Source organism: Etheostoma cragini, chromosome 19 (genome assembly GCF_013103735.1).
Source record: "Etheostoma cragini isolate CJK2018 chromosome 19, CSU_Ecrag_1.0, whole genome shotgun sequence".
Taxonomy (NCBI): Eukaryota; Metazoa; Chordata; class Actinopteri; order Perciformes; family Percidae; genus Etheostoma; species Etheostoma cragini.
Genome location: NC_048425.1, coordinates 8,750,542 through 8,765,235, shown reverse-complemented (window position 1 = coordinate 8,765,235; position 14,694 = coordinate 8,750,542). Strand labels below are relative to the sequence as shown.

Here is a 14,694-nt window from a genome sequence, read left to right as displayed (position 1 = left end):
TTATTGGCTCACTGACGCTGATATTGTCAGCTGAAATGATATTGGCTTTAGAATGACAAGGCATGTTTTGGTACTCGGGAGGCAATCCGGTCGGTGCCAAGTGCCGGACGGAGCCACGGTGACGCTGCAAAATAGCCTTGGGAAGGAACTTGTTTTGGTGGAACATGTGTACGTTCAAAAGTTGTTTTAGTCGTGCAACAGAAAACTCAGATTGGACAGATAGTCTAGCTAGCTGTCTGGATTTACCCTGCAGAGATCTGAGGAGCAATTAACTATAGTCTTCATAAATCCACCAGAGTTTAAAAGTACAACACTTACAAAGAGGAAGCTAACAGACATCCAGCAGAATTTCCGGAGAAATCCCGGAAGTGGAACGTCGTGGACATAGACTAGTCTGGGTGTGACATCCTTCCCAGCTCCGACCTCCGAGGTAAATGGAACGCACCAGGGCTTCCCTCAGTGTATTCCCCCCCCCCAAACGGTAGGAAACTTAGACATAGTCATATTTTCAAATCTCCAGTAAGCTTTTAGCTCTAACTTAATGTAGGGCTCTATGGAATCTGTCTTTAGCTTTTTTTTTAAGATCAATTTCCCAGGTCTGTCTATGATTCTGTTAAGACAGAAACTATTTGGCTACGTTAATGCTGCCATCAGTCTGTTACTAGCCCCCAACCTCGTAAAAAAAGACCAGACTAAAACAACTTTTCTGGGGGAAACCCTGCGCAATATTGGTTTCTTGACTGCTCTTTTACACATCTAGCAGCCCATACAGAATAAATGGTACAATTAAAGCATGTGGAAAGACTCAAGAGGCTGTCTTTAGAAGTTCTTCTCCGTAGGTTCCTGGGGTTGAGGTGTCCTCTAACCTCCCACTCAGACAGCTGACCCTGCTGGCGAATGAGGAGGGGGAGGAGCTAGCAGAAGGGGTCGCCCTCATCCTTGTCAAACGTTATCCCCGTTAGCCCCAGGCGAGCAAAGTCTTCAAACACAAAGTCATCACCAGGAGAGGAAGTACTATGAAGAGAAGGAATGTCATCATCTACCTGGATAAAGCACACATATTACTTAAGGTTGGGTATCGCTCATATTTTTTGCCGGTGTTGATACGGGTAGATAGAATTAGGTTCCGGTACGTTTTCCACCCCCCCACAGGTAATTTGCATGGCCCAGAGGAAGTGAAAGGTTAACAGCACAATGATCACTGTCGGCTTGCCATTAACAGACAGCGAACGGTGTCTGTGTGGAGTTTGGAAAAGTGTAACCATACTTGCAATTGCTTAACCAGCAATGATGTAATTAAATGTGGCTTTAACAAACTGCCAAAGCGACGTGGTTTCGCTCTATTTGCACCACAGATCTGTTTGTATGTGTGTGTGTGTGTGTGTGTGTGTGTGTGTAGGAGCCCTTCTCTCATGCAGAGAGGACAGATAAGACCAACATGTTCAATGCATTTCCTTCCTCATTCAAAACACTTGCAAAGACAATTTTTTTGTGTGTGTAATGTTTACATTAATGCTTGCTGGCATGCAGTCTTCTTCCCTGCCTTCTTAATGACTTAAAGAGGTTTTTCAACCTGGATTCTATTTTCCTATGTTTTTTTGTGACTGATAAACAACACTCTTTAAAACTGGTCCATTATTAAGTATGAATGCTGTAATAGGCAGCCACGGACCCAGCTGCAAAGTAACCCTATGGGGGACATGTGCATCGTCAATTTGGGCCACTAAATTTTCTGTTTTGCCACGGAAGGGCTCAGATTATTATTCAACCTTTAAAACCTCTTTGAGACCTTTCTGTTTAAGCAAAAACTGCTCTGAGGAACAATACGTAGCATGTATAGAGCCAACATATTTTCACATGTAAATCAGTAAACTATGTGTTTATTTCAACCAGAGGTTGAAACCTTCCAACAAGAGGTGGGATGTTCGAAAAGTGAAAAGTCAACCCAGAACGGCTTTTTATGAAGTGTATTTTGCAATGTTAAAATTATGGTTTTATTGTTATTTACATAGAGTCTGGTTGGTTCAGCGAAAGCAATTTTGCAGATGTTTTCTGTTTAAAAAAAGGATCGTACTTTTTGACAGAAAGGTCAAACCCTTAGAAATCCTTTCCATAATGTCGTCAGACACTTAATCATAAGACTAATAATCTGAGCCTGTCAGCGGAAAAACAAGCACCTTTGTGAACATATACACAAGCTGCACAATTGCCCTATTAACTTACATTGCAGCTTGTTTTGACACTTAATCTTGCTTAATACTGAACAAATAATACAGACTGTAGTCTCCATCAGTCACTTAATAAGTGACTGATGGAAACTACAAAATAAAAAAACTTACATACTTACTTCATCTCAAACTCTATGAGGTTTGTATCCACTGTAGCATCAGCCTCTGGAGCAACTAGAAACAAGAACAAATGGAATCATTCAATTAAATTCTAATCCAGACATCTTCAACCGGTGGTCCGGGACTCTTAGGGTCCTTGTTATTTAATCATTTAAAAATAAATTATTTTTCCCAGTTTAAATATGTCTGAAAATATACATAAACACAAGTCCAACATATCATTAGCAAAGATAAATGGGCCTGTTTGTGAGTTTTCTTGTGATGACAGGCTGCTAGCAGCAGGTAAGTTAGCCATCCACAGATACAGTTAATTTTAAGGATGAATTGTGCTAAATGTATGTTTAACATTAAAACAGAATGTATAAATATATGAATACATCAGTAATTATTATTTTGTTATCTCAGAATTGCATGGCTTTAGGCCACCCTACATGTTATTGTAGGTCAAGTTTAATAGGCAACTCAACTTTTTAAAATATCTGTAGTAGGTGGTCCCTGCTCAGTCTCTCTTTCAGCAAGGGTTGTGTGTGTGTGTGTGTGTGTGTGTGTGTGTGTGTGTGTGGGTGTGTGTGTGTGTGGGGGGGGGGGGGTCCGTTCTACCTGTCTGTGGCTGGGAGCTGGGCTGGTCTAAAGGTTTGGGATGCATCAGGACAAAAGGAAGTTCCACTGCTACATCCCTACAAACAAACACACACACAGCAAATAGACCTTACAATCAACTTAACAACCTTGTAACCAACCACCATATGAAAACCAACATCGAAATAGTTTTGACATCAACACCGTACCGAAGTCCTGACAGCTCGTTAAAAGACGGCTTCTGATTTCTCTGTGGACTGAGCCTTTTGATACTTGCAGATTCAAAATCAGAATACTTGTTAAGTTGCAGTTGCTCAATAAGTGCAACATAGACAGTGCAAGAAATAAACGAAGTAGAAGTTTAATAAGATTAGGTTAAAAAGATTAGGTTGCTAAAACAATGGATCTTTCATAGTATTTAAATAGCAGATTGACCTGTTTTTCAGCTGCAATAAGGCAGATTCCACTAATCACAACAAGTGATTTCACACATAGAAACAGCTGAATGGCAAAGTAGTAACACCAATGAAGGATCATAATTTTTGTTGTTGCTTTTTGCAAACAAGTGACTAACTATGTATCTGTGTCTAAGGCTAACTGAAGTGTAAATCAGGTCCATATATGTGAAGCCACTTTCACAGTGACATAAAGACATATAACAGCTTCGTCATTCTGACAAAAAGAAGAGCTTGAGTGTTTCCCTACCCTCCACGAGACACCACTAGTTTGACTTTGACTCTGTAGGAAACCAGGATCCCCATCGTCTCCTTGTTGGTCCCTTCTTTTACTCTGCAACACATAGGACACATGCACCGTTTGAGCGTTTTTGTGCTTCTGTGCATAAAAGTAGACCATTGTGTTTGTATATATGTGTATGTGTATGTGTGTGTGTGTGTGTGTGTGTGTGTGTGTACATGGTGCTGGAGGCCAGGTTTGTGTCTTCATGCTTTAGCTTCCCATCCAGGGCCAGTCCTCTCTTTTCCCTGTTGGTACCCAGCATGGGGGTCAGAGTGTAAACCTGGCAGGAGGTGGAGCTGGGAGAAACCTGATCACTGGGGTTTTGGGGTGGGGGTAAAGGTCAGGGAGAGAGGAGCAAAATAGGAAGGTTAAAGAGTGATCAATTTGGTTTGTCTGTTGCTATAAACTGCATACTTGCAATGAAAAAACAAAATGAGACTTAGCTTTTATTTCAAATGTTCAATTATGTCTGCTTTTGCATACAAATAGGTGTCATTTGCATACTAATGCAGTTGACAATTATTAAAGTGCTTGTAGTTATTAATAAGGATTGTAAAGAGAGAGGATCTAAAATGGATCCCTTTGGAAGATATGTATCAGTATCTGTGTATATGTCGGCCGTTAAAGAACAAGAACTTGCAGTGCAAACAAAATGTCATTGTCATTTAGAAACTGTCACCTGTCATATGTTGTTCACCAGAGAGCACTGACAAGTTGATATGTAATAATTCTAAATAAGGATTTCGTTCATGATATGTGTTTATGTTATATATTGGGCAATATATTGTTATCCTATTTAAAAAAATAAATCAAACAAATACCAATTAATTTGGATTGGATTGGTTTCAAGGAAATAAACAATGGAACTAAGCATGGACAAAAAAGGAGGATAACAGTATAGTAAATATAACTCACTCTGCTTCAACCTGGGCAACTGGACACTTGTACTGAGCCGTGGAAAACAGACAGATGTCAGCATACTGACGGACTGAGGGGCAGAGAGGAGAATGCTTTAGCCCTTATCCAGATTACAGTAGACGCAAGATGCAATACTTCACTTTAAAAGTTGCTTCCAACAGCAATACATTGTCATCTCAAGCAGACATGTGGACTTGAGACTTTGGGAGTTGGACTTGAATCACCTTTTTTTTGACTTGCAAATTAAAAAAAAAAAAATTACTTGAGACTCGACTCGGACATGTAAGGTTTGATTTGACTGGAGGCATGATGACTCGGATGACTTGCGTGTATTCATACATTTAAATGTTGGCCGTTAAATATTAAATAATATTAATGAATGTTGTCACGTTTCTGTCTAACTATCAAGTATGCTATATGGCGAAAGCAGCGCAAACTGTGAATCATGACTGGACGACTCGAAAACTGATCCCTTGTGTGTGATTGTCACGATTGGATGATTGGTGGTCAGTCAAACCTTTCTATGGCAAAACGTAACATCTAATATTCCTGATGAAGCCTCATTAGTTGGACAAGATCATCACAATTGCTGCGTCTATGCCACGAGTAATCACGAGTTTTCACATCAAAAATGTCATGCAAGAAGGAAAAAAGTGGACTGCTGAATGCAAAGGTTTGGGTTTTTTGGTAAAAAAAAAGTGGTCTTGCGTTGCCAGACGTACCTCCACAGGCTGCAGAGACTTACTTGAGACTTGGTCACAACACCAATCAGTTGTAAAAGTGATAGTGATAATAACTAAAACAAGGGGGGAGTGTGTAAGGGCAGGTGGAGTTACCCGATATCTTCACCCTTTTTACAGTCTTGGTGGAGTTGTTGGTGACGTGGACGTTGACACTGATGGGTTCGCCATGGTAGTACAGCTGGAGAGAGGCAGAGAGTTAGCAGTGTATGTGTATCCCGGTCATTAAATAGCAAATCAATGTGTGTGTGATTGTGTTACCTCCTTATCCAGCGAGACCTCTAGGTGTAGAGACCTATCGGACATGAGAAAGCTGCGACTGGTCTCCACCATCGGCTGAGGACCTGGCTTCTCGGGGGCGTACTGAACCTTCCGGATCACCAGTTGCACAGAGTTCCTACATACACAGCAGGTTCATATAAATGTACAGTACATTTATGGAAATGACACACCACACACAAACAACAAAGGGATTAGAAACAGGGACTGCCATACTGGACATTGACAGGGTTTCACCGAGTTAAATTGAAGACTTTTTAAGACCATTATGAATAAAATTTAAGACCTTTGTAACAACATAGATTTTAGTTTTTTAAAGATGGGGAGCTGTTATGGGACTCGCCTAGGCAGTGTGGAGGTAGGTGTGCTAGGGCTAGAACTTTTAGTGGGCCAAACTGACAATGCACATTTGCCCCATAGGGTTACACTGCAGCCTGGTCTGTGCCTGCTGGTTACAGCATTCACATCTATTACTGGACCAATTTCAAAAATTCTTGTTCCTATCAGTCACAAACACAAAAAAACATAGGAAAATGGGGTCCAGGTTGAAAATAAATAACACCCCGTGTCCCCCATAACACCCCGCAGAAACCCTGATTGAGAACTGGGCATTCGAAAGTGGTGCACAATATTGGCTGGTTTCAAAAATGGTCAAGCCAAAGAAGACACTTTTTTTCAGTGTACTCTCTAGGAGTGATAGTTAGGTAGCTGGTGTCTCAATGTGTTAAACCTTTGGTGGATCTTCTCCTCCACAGTCTTAGCACAGAATGCTCGAAGCTCATAGTCCACACCACACGCCTTCCCGGTGTCCTCTGCGCCCGGCTGGAGGGTAACTGAGCAAGGCAGGTTGTGGGGGATCTGCCACGTGTCAAACAAAGTGAAATCTAAATGGCAGCTCTAGGTGCACAGTAATATGGAACACTCTAAAGCTAATCAACACACATACCTGACTTTATGCCACAAGTCCTAGCACTTAAACATATGTGAAATGGGTTAGAGTAGGATTGTTTTGTTTACTAGCAGTAGTGATATTAGACCCTTTTTAGGGGGGTTAAAGCCCCTGTAACCCGGGCAAGGAAATTTTATTAACACTTTTGCAAGGCACTGTATCTGTGTCACATTCTCATTAGAACTGAGCCCCCTTTAAGGACTGATCCTAGAACCGCCCATTTACTATTAAACAGTGTAGTAGTCAAGCGGAAAGTTAACGGCTGGGGAAGGTACCTCATAATGGCAAAGATAAGACATCTACTAGGGTTTATTATGTATTAACATATTCTTTACCTAAGTAAAGATTTATATAAAACGTAGCCTATGTTATTAGAGGACATCGTTGGTCGTGGCTACCCCAATACCGTTGTTCACTGTGTGTGCCAGTGCAACTTCCCAATGGATGCCTGAACGCATCCTAGCTCTGGAAAGTACAGTCCTTAAATTATCAATGTGATAATTATCTATCTCATATTAATCCATGAATCAGTAACCACACATAATTGTAACATCTAGCCATCTTCTTATCTGTGATTATAATCGCTGTAGCCTATGTTAAGATTTGACCAGTGCAAATTTTGACTAGCAAGCAGACCAAGTCCTCTTTTTTTTGGCCTTTTTGAAGCTAGTTTCCATGCGATGTCATCTTTAATTAAAGTAAATGATCAAGGGAATGGCTTTCTTTTTGGGAAATGTACATTAGGTCAGTGAAAAACCGATGATAGTTATGTGGATCATCATCGGGTTGACCTGTTAGCAGGAACATCTGGTTAGCCCGGCAGCTAGCTGGTTATGAATACTTTTATTATTTCTTATTATAGAGAGGCAATACATACACATGCAGATTGTGCATGTGAAACACAAACAAACACATACGCGTTCGGTTTGCCGTCCATCTACACACTAGCTCTTCCACCGTCCGTCATGACGTTCATAATTGGCGCGAGTAGAGCGCGATGTCACGTGCAAAGAGCCTATAGAGGCCGATTGCCACGACTTGAGAGAATCATTTGATACAGTCAAAAATGTTCAGAATTTGAAAGTGAAGGGGGAGACAAACAGGATTTTGAAAAGTGTCCCCCATAACACAACGCAAGATCACACTTGTTGCGTTTAGAAGGCTTACAGTGAAGTGGAAGGGGTAGGCATGCTGACCCAGCTTCTTCAGCAGTCTCTCCTGCAGCCGGCTCAGAGGCGTCTTTTTCTCCTGTGCAGGGGGGAAGACCTGGACTGTGCTGATGTACAGATCCTTCCGGAAAGAAAGCCCCAGAACATCCAGGTCCTCCCGGCCATAACGAAACGCACAGGTCAGAGTCGCAAACACTGGAGGACGGATGGAGACGAGTGATTACATGGGTTGTCAATGGACCAGTCCTTCTCTCTGTTACGTAGTGTCTATCTTTGAGCTTTCTTACCTTTTCGATCTTTCAGATACTCTGGTTCTACAAGGACCACTCCGTCTAGAGAACACACACACACACACACACAATCTTCCTTTTAAGTCTCCACTTAAAGCTATAGGGTGTAGTTTCTGTCGCCCCCATGAGGAATTCCACAAATGGCAACAACACTGTCGGAGCAGTTTGTGTGCGTGTGTATTTAGACTCACCGACTGGATCCACGTGGTCTAAGTGATCAACAAAGTCTCGCTTTCCTAGATAAACTGTGACCTGTTGAAGACAGAGATAGACAGAAAGGAAACTGAGGGATTAGGCTAATTCACAAGAGGAGAGGTTCCAGAGAGGAAGAAACATTGAGAAGAGCCTCCACACAAAACATTTATCCCACCTTGCAGTTGGGGCTGGACTTCTTAAAGACTCTGTTGAAAGAGGGAGAGAGCATATCTTATTAACAGTGTGTGTATGTAACTCAAAGTTGGGATTAATTTGTTAATGCTAATCTGATAGAAACTTGGGCTGAACTACACAAATTCAATGCAGTGCAGTTTGAAAATGTCCAGCAACATTACAGCCCAATATTATGCATTTCCTGATCTGCATTTTCTTTCTCTAAGAGCAGTGCTCTTAGGGGCAATCACTGGAATTGTTGGGTCTTTGTAAATCATAGAGTGTGGTCTAGACCTATTCTATGTGTAAAGTGTCATAAGAGAACTCTTCTGATAATTTGATACTATAGATAAAATGTAATTCAATTCACTATCCATTTAATAAAATACAAACATAAAAGGCAATTAAACATGCTTTACATAAATAGTTTTTAAACAGACAATGCGAGGAACAGAAATAAACTAAAATAACATCAGTCTGCAAGCTCTCATGAAATGGATTAATGTAGAATATGTACAGCATTAATATTTGGTGTCTAGGCTCTGACCTCGTGATATTAATAACTGCCCAGGAGAATGTAGACTCAAAGCTTAGAGGTGCTAGCTGGATAGCAGTGGGGTCTTTTCAAATACAAATGTAAATTGACTGTATTTATACTGCGCTCTTCTAATCTTAACCACTACCCAAAGCGCTTTTAAATAGTAAAGGAACCATTCACAGTTCACACACATTCATACACTGGTGGCTGAGGCTGCTCTACAAGGTGCCACCAGCTCATCACATTTAAACACCAATGGCGTAGCAAATACAGGGTTCAAGGACACTTGAACATGGGACTGCAGGGCCAGGGATCAGACACCGGCCTTCCGATTGGCGGACGACCGCTCTGCCACCTGAGCCACAGCTGCCCCCATGCTATATGAGCAGCAGGTGACAGCATAGCTTCAAGGTAAACAGTGTAGCATACAATGAGTACACCGCCATGATCAAAAGAGTGTTGGATAGACTGTGTGTTGCAGTGAGAAGAGTGCAACAATAACAATTCTGAAAAAGAATAAATGCTTTCTTTGGAACATGTAAAAGGAAAATAAACAAAAAGCAAAACATTTGAGTGTAGTCTGCATAATTGGGGTTGACTGACTGAGTCTTGACAAACTCATCTTATGTAAACCTTTAGGTGCCACGTAGCACGAACCATTAGCGTCATTGTTGCTTAATTTGTTGATTATTGTTTGCTCTATAAATTCACAGAAAATGGTAAATAATGTCAAGCAGTTTTTCTAACCCTAACCCAAGATGACATCCTCAAATGTCATTTTTTGTCCACAACTCAAAAATATATTCTGTTTGCTGTCACAGAGGAGTGAAGAAACTAGAAAATATTCAGATATGAGAAGCTGGAATCATATCTTTTTTCAAACCCAAACTGATTATTGGATTATCAATATAGTTTGTAATTAATGTAATAGTTCCAAAGATCTAATAGTTGGACAGCCTGTTATTATAACTTAGTTCACAGAAGAGTTCAAGCTAATTATCAGCTGAAAAGTTTTTTAGGATTCATACAAAGTCATTTGATTTATGCATTATCTGTTAAATTAAGCAATATGTTAATGGTGTTTGGAAAATAGTAAGGCCGGCAGTCACGAACCTCCAACTCTAAAGTGTGTATTCTGGAGCAACAGGCTTTCAGAGCTGTGGCTTTTTTGGTTTTCAGGATAACAGGCTGTCGGACTATGTGAACATTTTTAGAACTAATCGGGTTTTGGAATAGTGGGCCTTCAGATTAATGGTCAGTCCCCAATTTGGTTATGTTTTAAGTACACAGACACGTGTGTAAACAATGTCACCCACATCCAAACTACATCAGAAAAGGATTTATTGCCAAGCAAGTTCCACTTATAAGGAAACTACCTTGGTTCTGTGGAGACATAAATATATTAATTTTTTAGACTTTGAAAGATTAGGAAAAACAAGAACATTAGGGGCTACAGATTACACTTTTAATCTTATATTTAGTATTTGCATGAGCATTAGTCCAGTAAGAGCCAGTCAAGTTAAATCAGCCTTCAGCCTTCCAGAGTTTGGGGGATTTAGAGTTTGCTGACAATTGAGACACTGTCAAGTTGTTTTCCATTCAGCTAAAACGCAGTTGGTGTTGTGGAGTTCAGAAATCTTCTCCAGTCAGAGTGGGTCAAAAGCAAAGCTAAGTGAAAAGAGCAGTGTTTGTACTGAAGCAAAACAGGAAGAGGGTGAAGTGTATTCCAAGAAATGTGAACAGTGAATATTGAGCGCCAGGGGTGTGCATGCCAGGAAAATTATTTAGTGAAGTGTTGAGACTAATCTGCCACTCAGTCCGACCACAGTAGCAGAAAAAGAAGACTGTGTCTCGATTGTTTACACTGTTGTAGAAGAAGATTGTTTCTGGCCTACAAGCAGAGCGGTTGTCAAGACCATTGGGACCATGTCAGCTTTGAGTTCTTGCACACTGCTGCACTTTCAAGAACATTATCATGTGCCTGTCCAGGAATGTGCTGCCTTTAACAGTCTGAGGAAAGAAAACAGGGGCAAAGAACAAAATGCACATCCTGATTATCAACAAAAACTTCCATTACTTCTTTAACACGGGACGTGTGAACCCCTTCCTGCCAACCCTCTTATCCTGAAGGGCCAAAAACCTGATGTCATCATAATAAAAATTACTGAGCTCAGCACTAAGGACAGGACATATTCCTGCCAAAGTAACCCACAATGCCATTTAAATGCTGTTCACACTCTTCCACTCTTAGTTCCACAAAACTATAAACTGGCAGTTCTAACCACAAGCGGAATTACAACGAAAACCAAATAACCAAATGTTAAGAGATTTGAAAGATTTGGAAATGATCCAACAGCCAGGCCTTCAAAATGTTGCAATTTTGCAAATCTAACCCTTCTCTATTTTAAACACAATGAGTGATCATTCAGCACAGATCTCAACACAAAAAAGCTATTATCAACGCTCTGTGTCAAAGATAACAAAAACTAACTAAACTGGGGCGGCCTCCAGCTCACCCAGCGAGAGCGTTCGTCCCGTGTTGGCTGCAGCGGCCCAAATCTGACTTGTAGCCCTTTGCTACGTGTCATCCCCCATCGCTCTTTCCCCTTCCATGTCTATCAACTGTAATAAAGGGAAAAGCCCAAAAATTAATCTTTAAAATAAAACAACAAACTTTTTATTCAATTTCTTATTGTTCTTTAATGTAGGCCTAGTAGCTCGTGAAATATAAGGTGTGCCAAATTTGTGTATGCTACAGTGGTTATTTCAATATTTCTGATACATATTTAATCAACACTTAAGTAAATGAGCATTGGGTTAGACTCAGTATCAGAGATATTAAAGGACTGGGATCAGGATGAGGACCAGGACTAGGGCTGAACGATTAATCATTTTCAAAATCAAAATTTATATGATTATGATTGGCTAATCATGAAGGCTGCAGTTAATTGAATGTGAAGTATTTAGTTGAATGTTTGGTGTGACATTTATTTTAAGAGGCACCATTATACAGCACTTTAATTTTTATACTTGTATTTTGTGATTCTATTGGAAAATGTTAATATGCTTTAATGTTAAAAACAACACCACCCAGGGCCCTATCTTGCAACCTGCGTAAAGCCAGACGCAAGTGTCTCTGCTATTTTAAGACCGTCCAGCGTCCACGTTGTTTCAATAGCAAATGCACCAGTGCCCATCTATGCGCCCATGGGCGTGCTGGTCTTACAGGGAGGTGTGTTCAGGTGAATTCTGGACGTATTGCTATCTTGAGGCAGCGGGAAGTGATCGCGCCATTGACCAACAAAAACCTGGTCTAAAGTCAGTAATGCAGCATTTCATTATTTTAACAGCCCATTAGTAAAATGAGAATAGGCCTGTGCACAGCGCGCACACTAGGCATCTCACACACACACACACACACACACACACACACACACACACACACACACACACGAAAATATTACAGGGCAAATCCGCCATCATAATAGCATTGTGCAAAAGCACCTTATTTTACAGTAATTTATGCATTCACCTGTTGTTTCTGTAAATAAAACCCCAATTAATAAAAGCCTAATATTAATATTTAGATAAATTACCAGGAGAGTCTTATACAGCCTGACTCAAGCGCTCATATTCAAGTTCATGTTCTGCTTGCTTTAGGGTTGTCTGGTTAATTTCTCTTGAACACATTTAGAGAGGATTTGAATTTCTATTTTCAATTGTTATCATTTTGGTAACTTCTTGGGTGGGTGGCAGAAATTCCTCTATGTATTTTTTATTATTATTTTTTTTTATTAAATAAAATGCATGTCAATAAACTAAACATGTTTGGCCCTCGATGTGCCTCTCATTATCCAGTGGGGCCCTTAGTAAAACTGAGATTGCCACCTCTGCTTTAAAGCCCCTTGTGATTTGAGTAGCCTATGTGTGTCTATGACGACTCCTAGTGGTGGGCTGCTATAGCCTATAGGAAGACCCCGTCACCAAATCTGTCAAACTTTCCTTTATCTCCACCCTTATCTCTCGTGTTATCATCATTTTTATCTTGAGTCCTTTGCATTAGAAAATGCGGACAAGACAGAAATATGTCCGTTTGCCTTACGAATAGTCTAGCTACAGACCGCTGACTTTACTGTTGTAGCCTACGATAAATGCAACACTGTAGAAAAGATGCTACTTTATCAACCAATTCTGAGAGTTGCAATGTAACGTTATACGGGATGTTCAGTTAAATTGCACCTTGAAAAGAACAATAGCCTTCACGGTAAACAAAAGTGCTGACTGTCACCTGTCGGGTTATACAAAGTTTGACTTCTTTCTATTGGATATAGGCCTATGTGACTTGAATAATCATCCAAGTAAAAGCAAAAAACGATTATTAGCTTATTGAGAGGCAACAACTGCGGCTACATGCCCTACTGCTAGTGCTCAACACCCCCAATACGCCTAGTTTTCGCATATGAGGAAGTTACGCCAGATTCCTTTCCAAAATGTATACATTTGAAGCAATTTGACGCGGCCTTGTTTGTTGCCAAACGCAACAGCTGCATACATGACAGTACAAAAATGTTAACTTTAGTGAGCATCCACTCTTCAATTCGGCATTACTTTTATTTCGGGGTCGTTGTAATATTGTTGTATTTAAAAGAAAAAAATCTGGTCGAATGTCGTATTGTCTTTCGCACGTATACCGTGTGGCTATTTCGGCGCTAAACAGCAGAGGTTTCATTTGTCCGTTTTTTTTAAAGGGAGCTTGGATAGTTCCCTTTTTCTCCTCACGAGTTAACGGAACGTATAGCCTACGTCTTCTATTTCCATCCCGTGACAGCACACATTAGCCAACTGGATGATTCTCTTACCTGGTCCCCGTTTTGTCCCCCATCTCCTCAATGCTGTGTGGACACTAGTATGTCTAATGTACGCTGCTGTGTTGTCAGTGCTGGTCCAAGCTGTGTGCTGCTGCTGCTGCTGCTGTTGTTGCTGCTGCCAGCTTTTTGGTAGAAGTCAGCCTGTTTCCGCAGTTTAGGGACAAAACCACGCCTACATATAATATGATGGGCACGACAATCCCTCAAGGCACTTTAATACCCCTGCAATCCAAATGCATACACTCTACTGCTAGCATTAGCTAACAGTAGTGGCTAAAGTAGCCTACATTTACTTAAGTACGCTGTTCCTCGATACATTTTTGAAGTAGACTATACTTGCACTAAGTGGTGGAAGTAGCCTACTCAGGTCCAGGTAAAAGTACCAATATCACAACGTAAAACTACTCCTTACAATTACATCTTAAGTATTCAAAATACAAGTGAAAAGTGCTATGAGCATAAGTAATCAGCTGTTCAAGTTGGAACTATAGACTGAGACGTGATGGTTTCCAACATAGGGGTTGGGCCCCTCCAAAGGGTCACAACAATAATCTGAGGGGACGTGATATGAATAATGGAAATGGGAAGAAGAAAAACAAAGTTATGACACACAAATCTCTGTTCATTAAAAAAAAAATCTCTAATATATGAATTTTTGTTTTATTGATAATTTAACTAGTTATGAAATGTAAGAAAAAAAATGTGCAGTAGAGTAAAAAAGTATTGTAGGCTGCAATTTCCCTCTGAAATGTAGAAGTATGATTCAATTCAATTCAAATTAATTTTTTTTATTTTATCCAACAATTAGTAATTCCCCCAAGAGCAAGCAACTAGTGGGACAGTGGCGAGGTAAAACTTCTTTAAGGAAGAAACCTCAGTGATGACAAAAACTTCCTTTTAGGGGGAAAC

At 40.4% G+C, this 14,694-nt stretch overlaps 1 protein-coding gene across 1 annotated transcript; it reads right to left on the bottom strand.

Moving 5' to 3' along the window:
- Window positions 1-546: 546 nt before the first annotated feature.
- arrb2b (arrestin, beta 2b) lies at window positions 547-14,035 on the bottom strand. The gene is made up of 14 exons (XM_034856804.1): window positions 13,777-14,035; window positions 8,381-8,411; window positions 8,202-8,262; window positions 8,008-8,052; window positions 7,719-7,915; window positions 6,333-6,460; window positions 5,585-5,720; window positions 5,420-5,504; window positions 4,581-4,653; window positions 3,842-3,979; window positions 3,633-3,716; window positions 2,949-3,025; window positions 2,348-2,402; window positions 547-1,014 (listed from the first exon to the last, which is right to left on the bottom strand). Exons 1-14 carry the CDS (start codon window positions 13,797-13,799, stop codon window positions 915-917), a joined length of 1,233 nt encoding a protein of 410 aa, XP_034712695.1. The 5' UTR covers window positions 13,800-14,035; the 3' UTR covers window positions 547-914.
- Window positions 14,036-14,694: the final 659 nt, after the last annotated feature.

Excerpts from the sequence above, each read along its gene's own strand:
- arrb2b (XM_034856804.1), bottom strand. The coding sequence starts at position 13,799 with ATGGGGGACAAAACGGGGACCAG. Across the intron at positions 6,461-7,718 it reads CCTACCCCTTCCACTTCACT|ATCCCCCACAACCTGCCTTG; the intron begins GTAAGCCTTCTA and ends GACACGTGGCAG. Across the intron at positions 4,654-5,419 it reads AAAAAGGGTGAAGATATCGG|TCCGTCAGTATGCTGACATC; the intron begins GTAACTCCACCT and ends TCTGCCCCTCAG.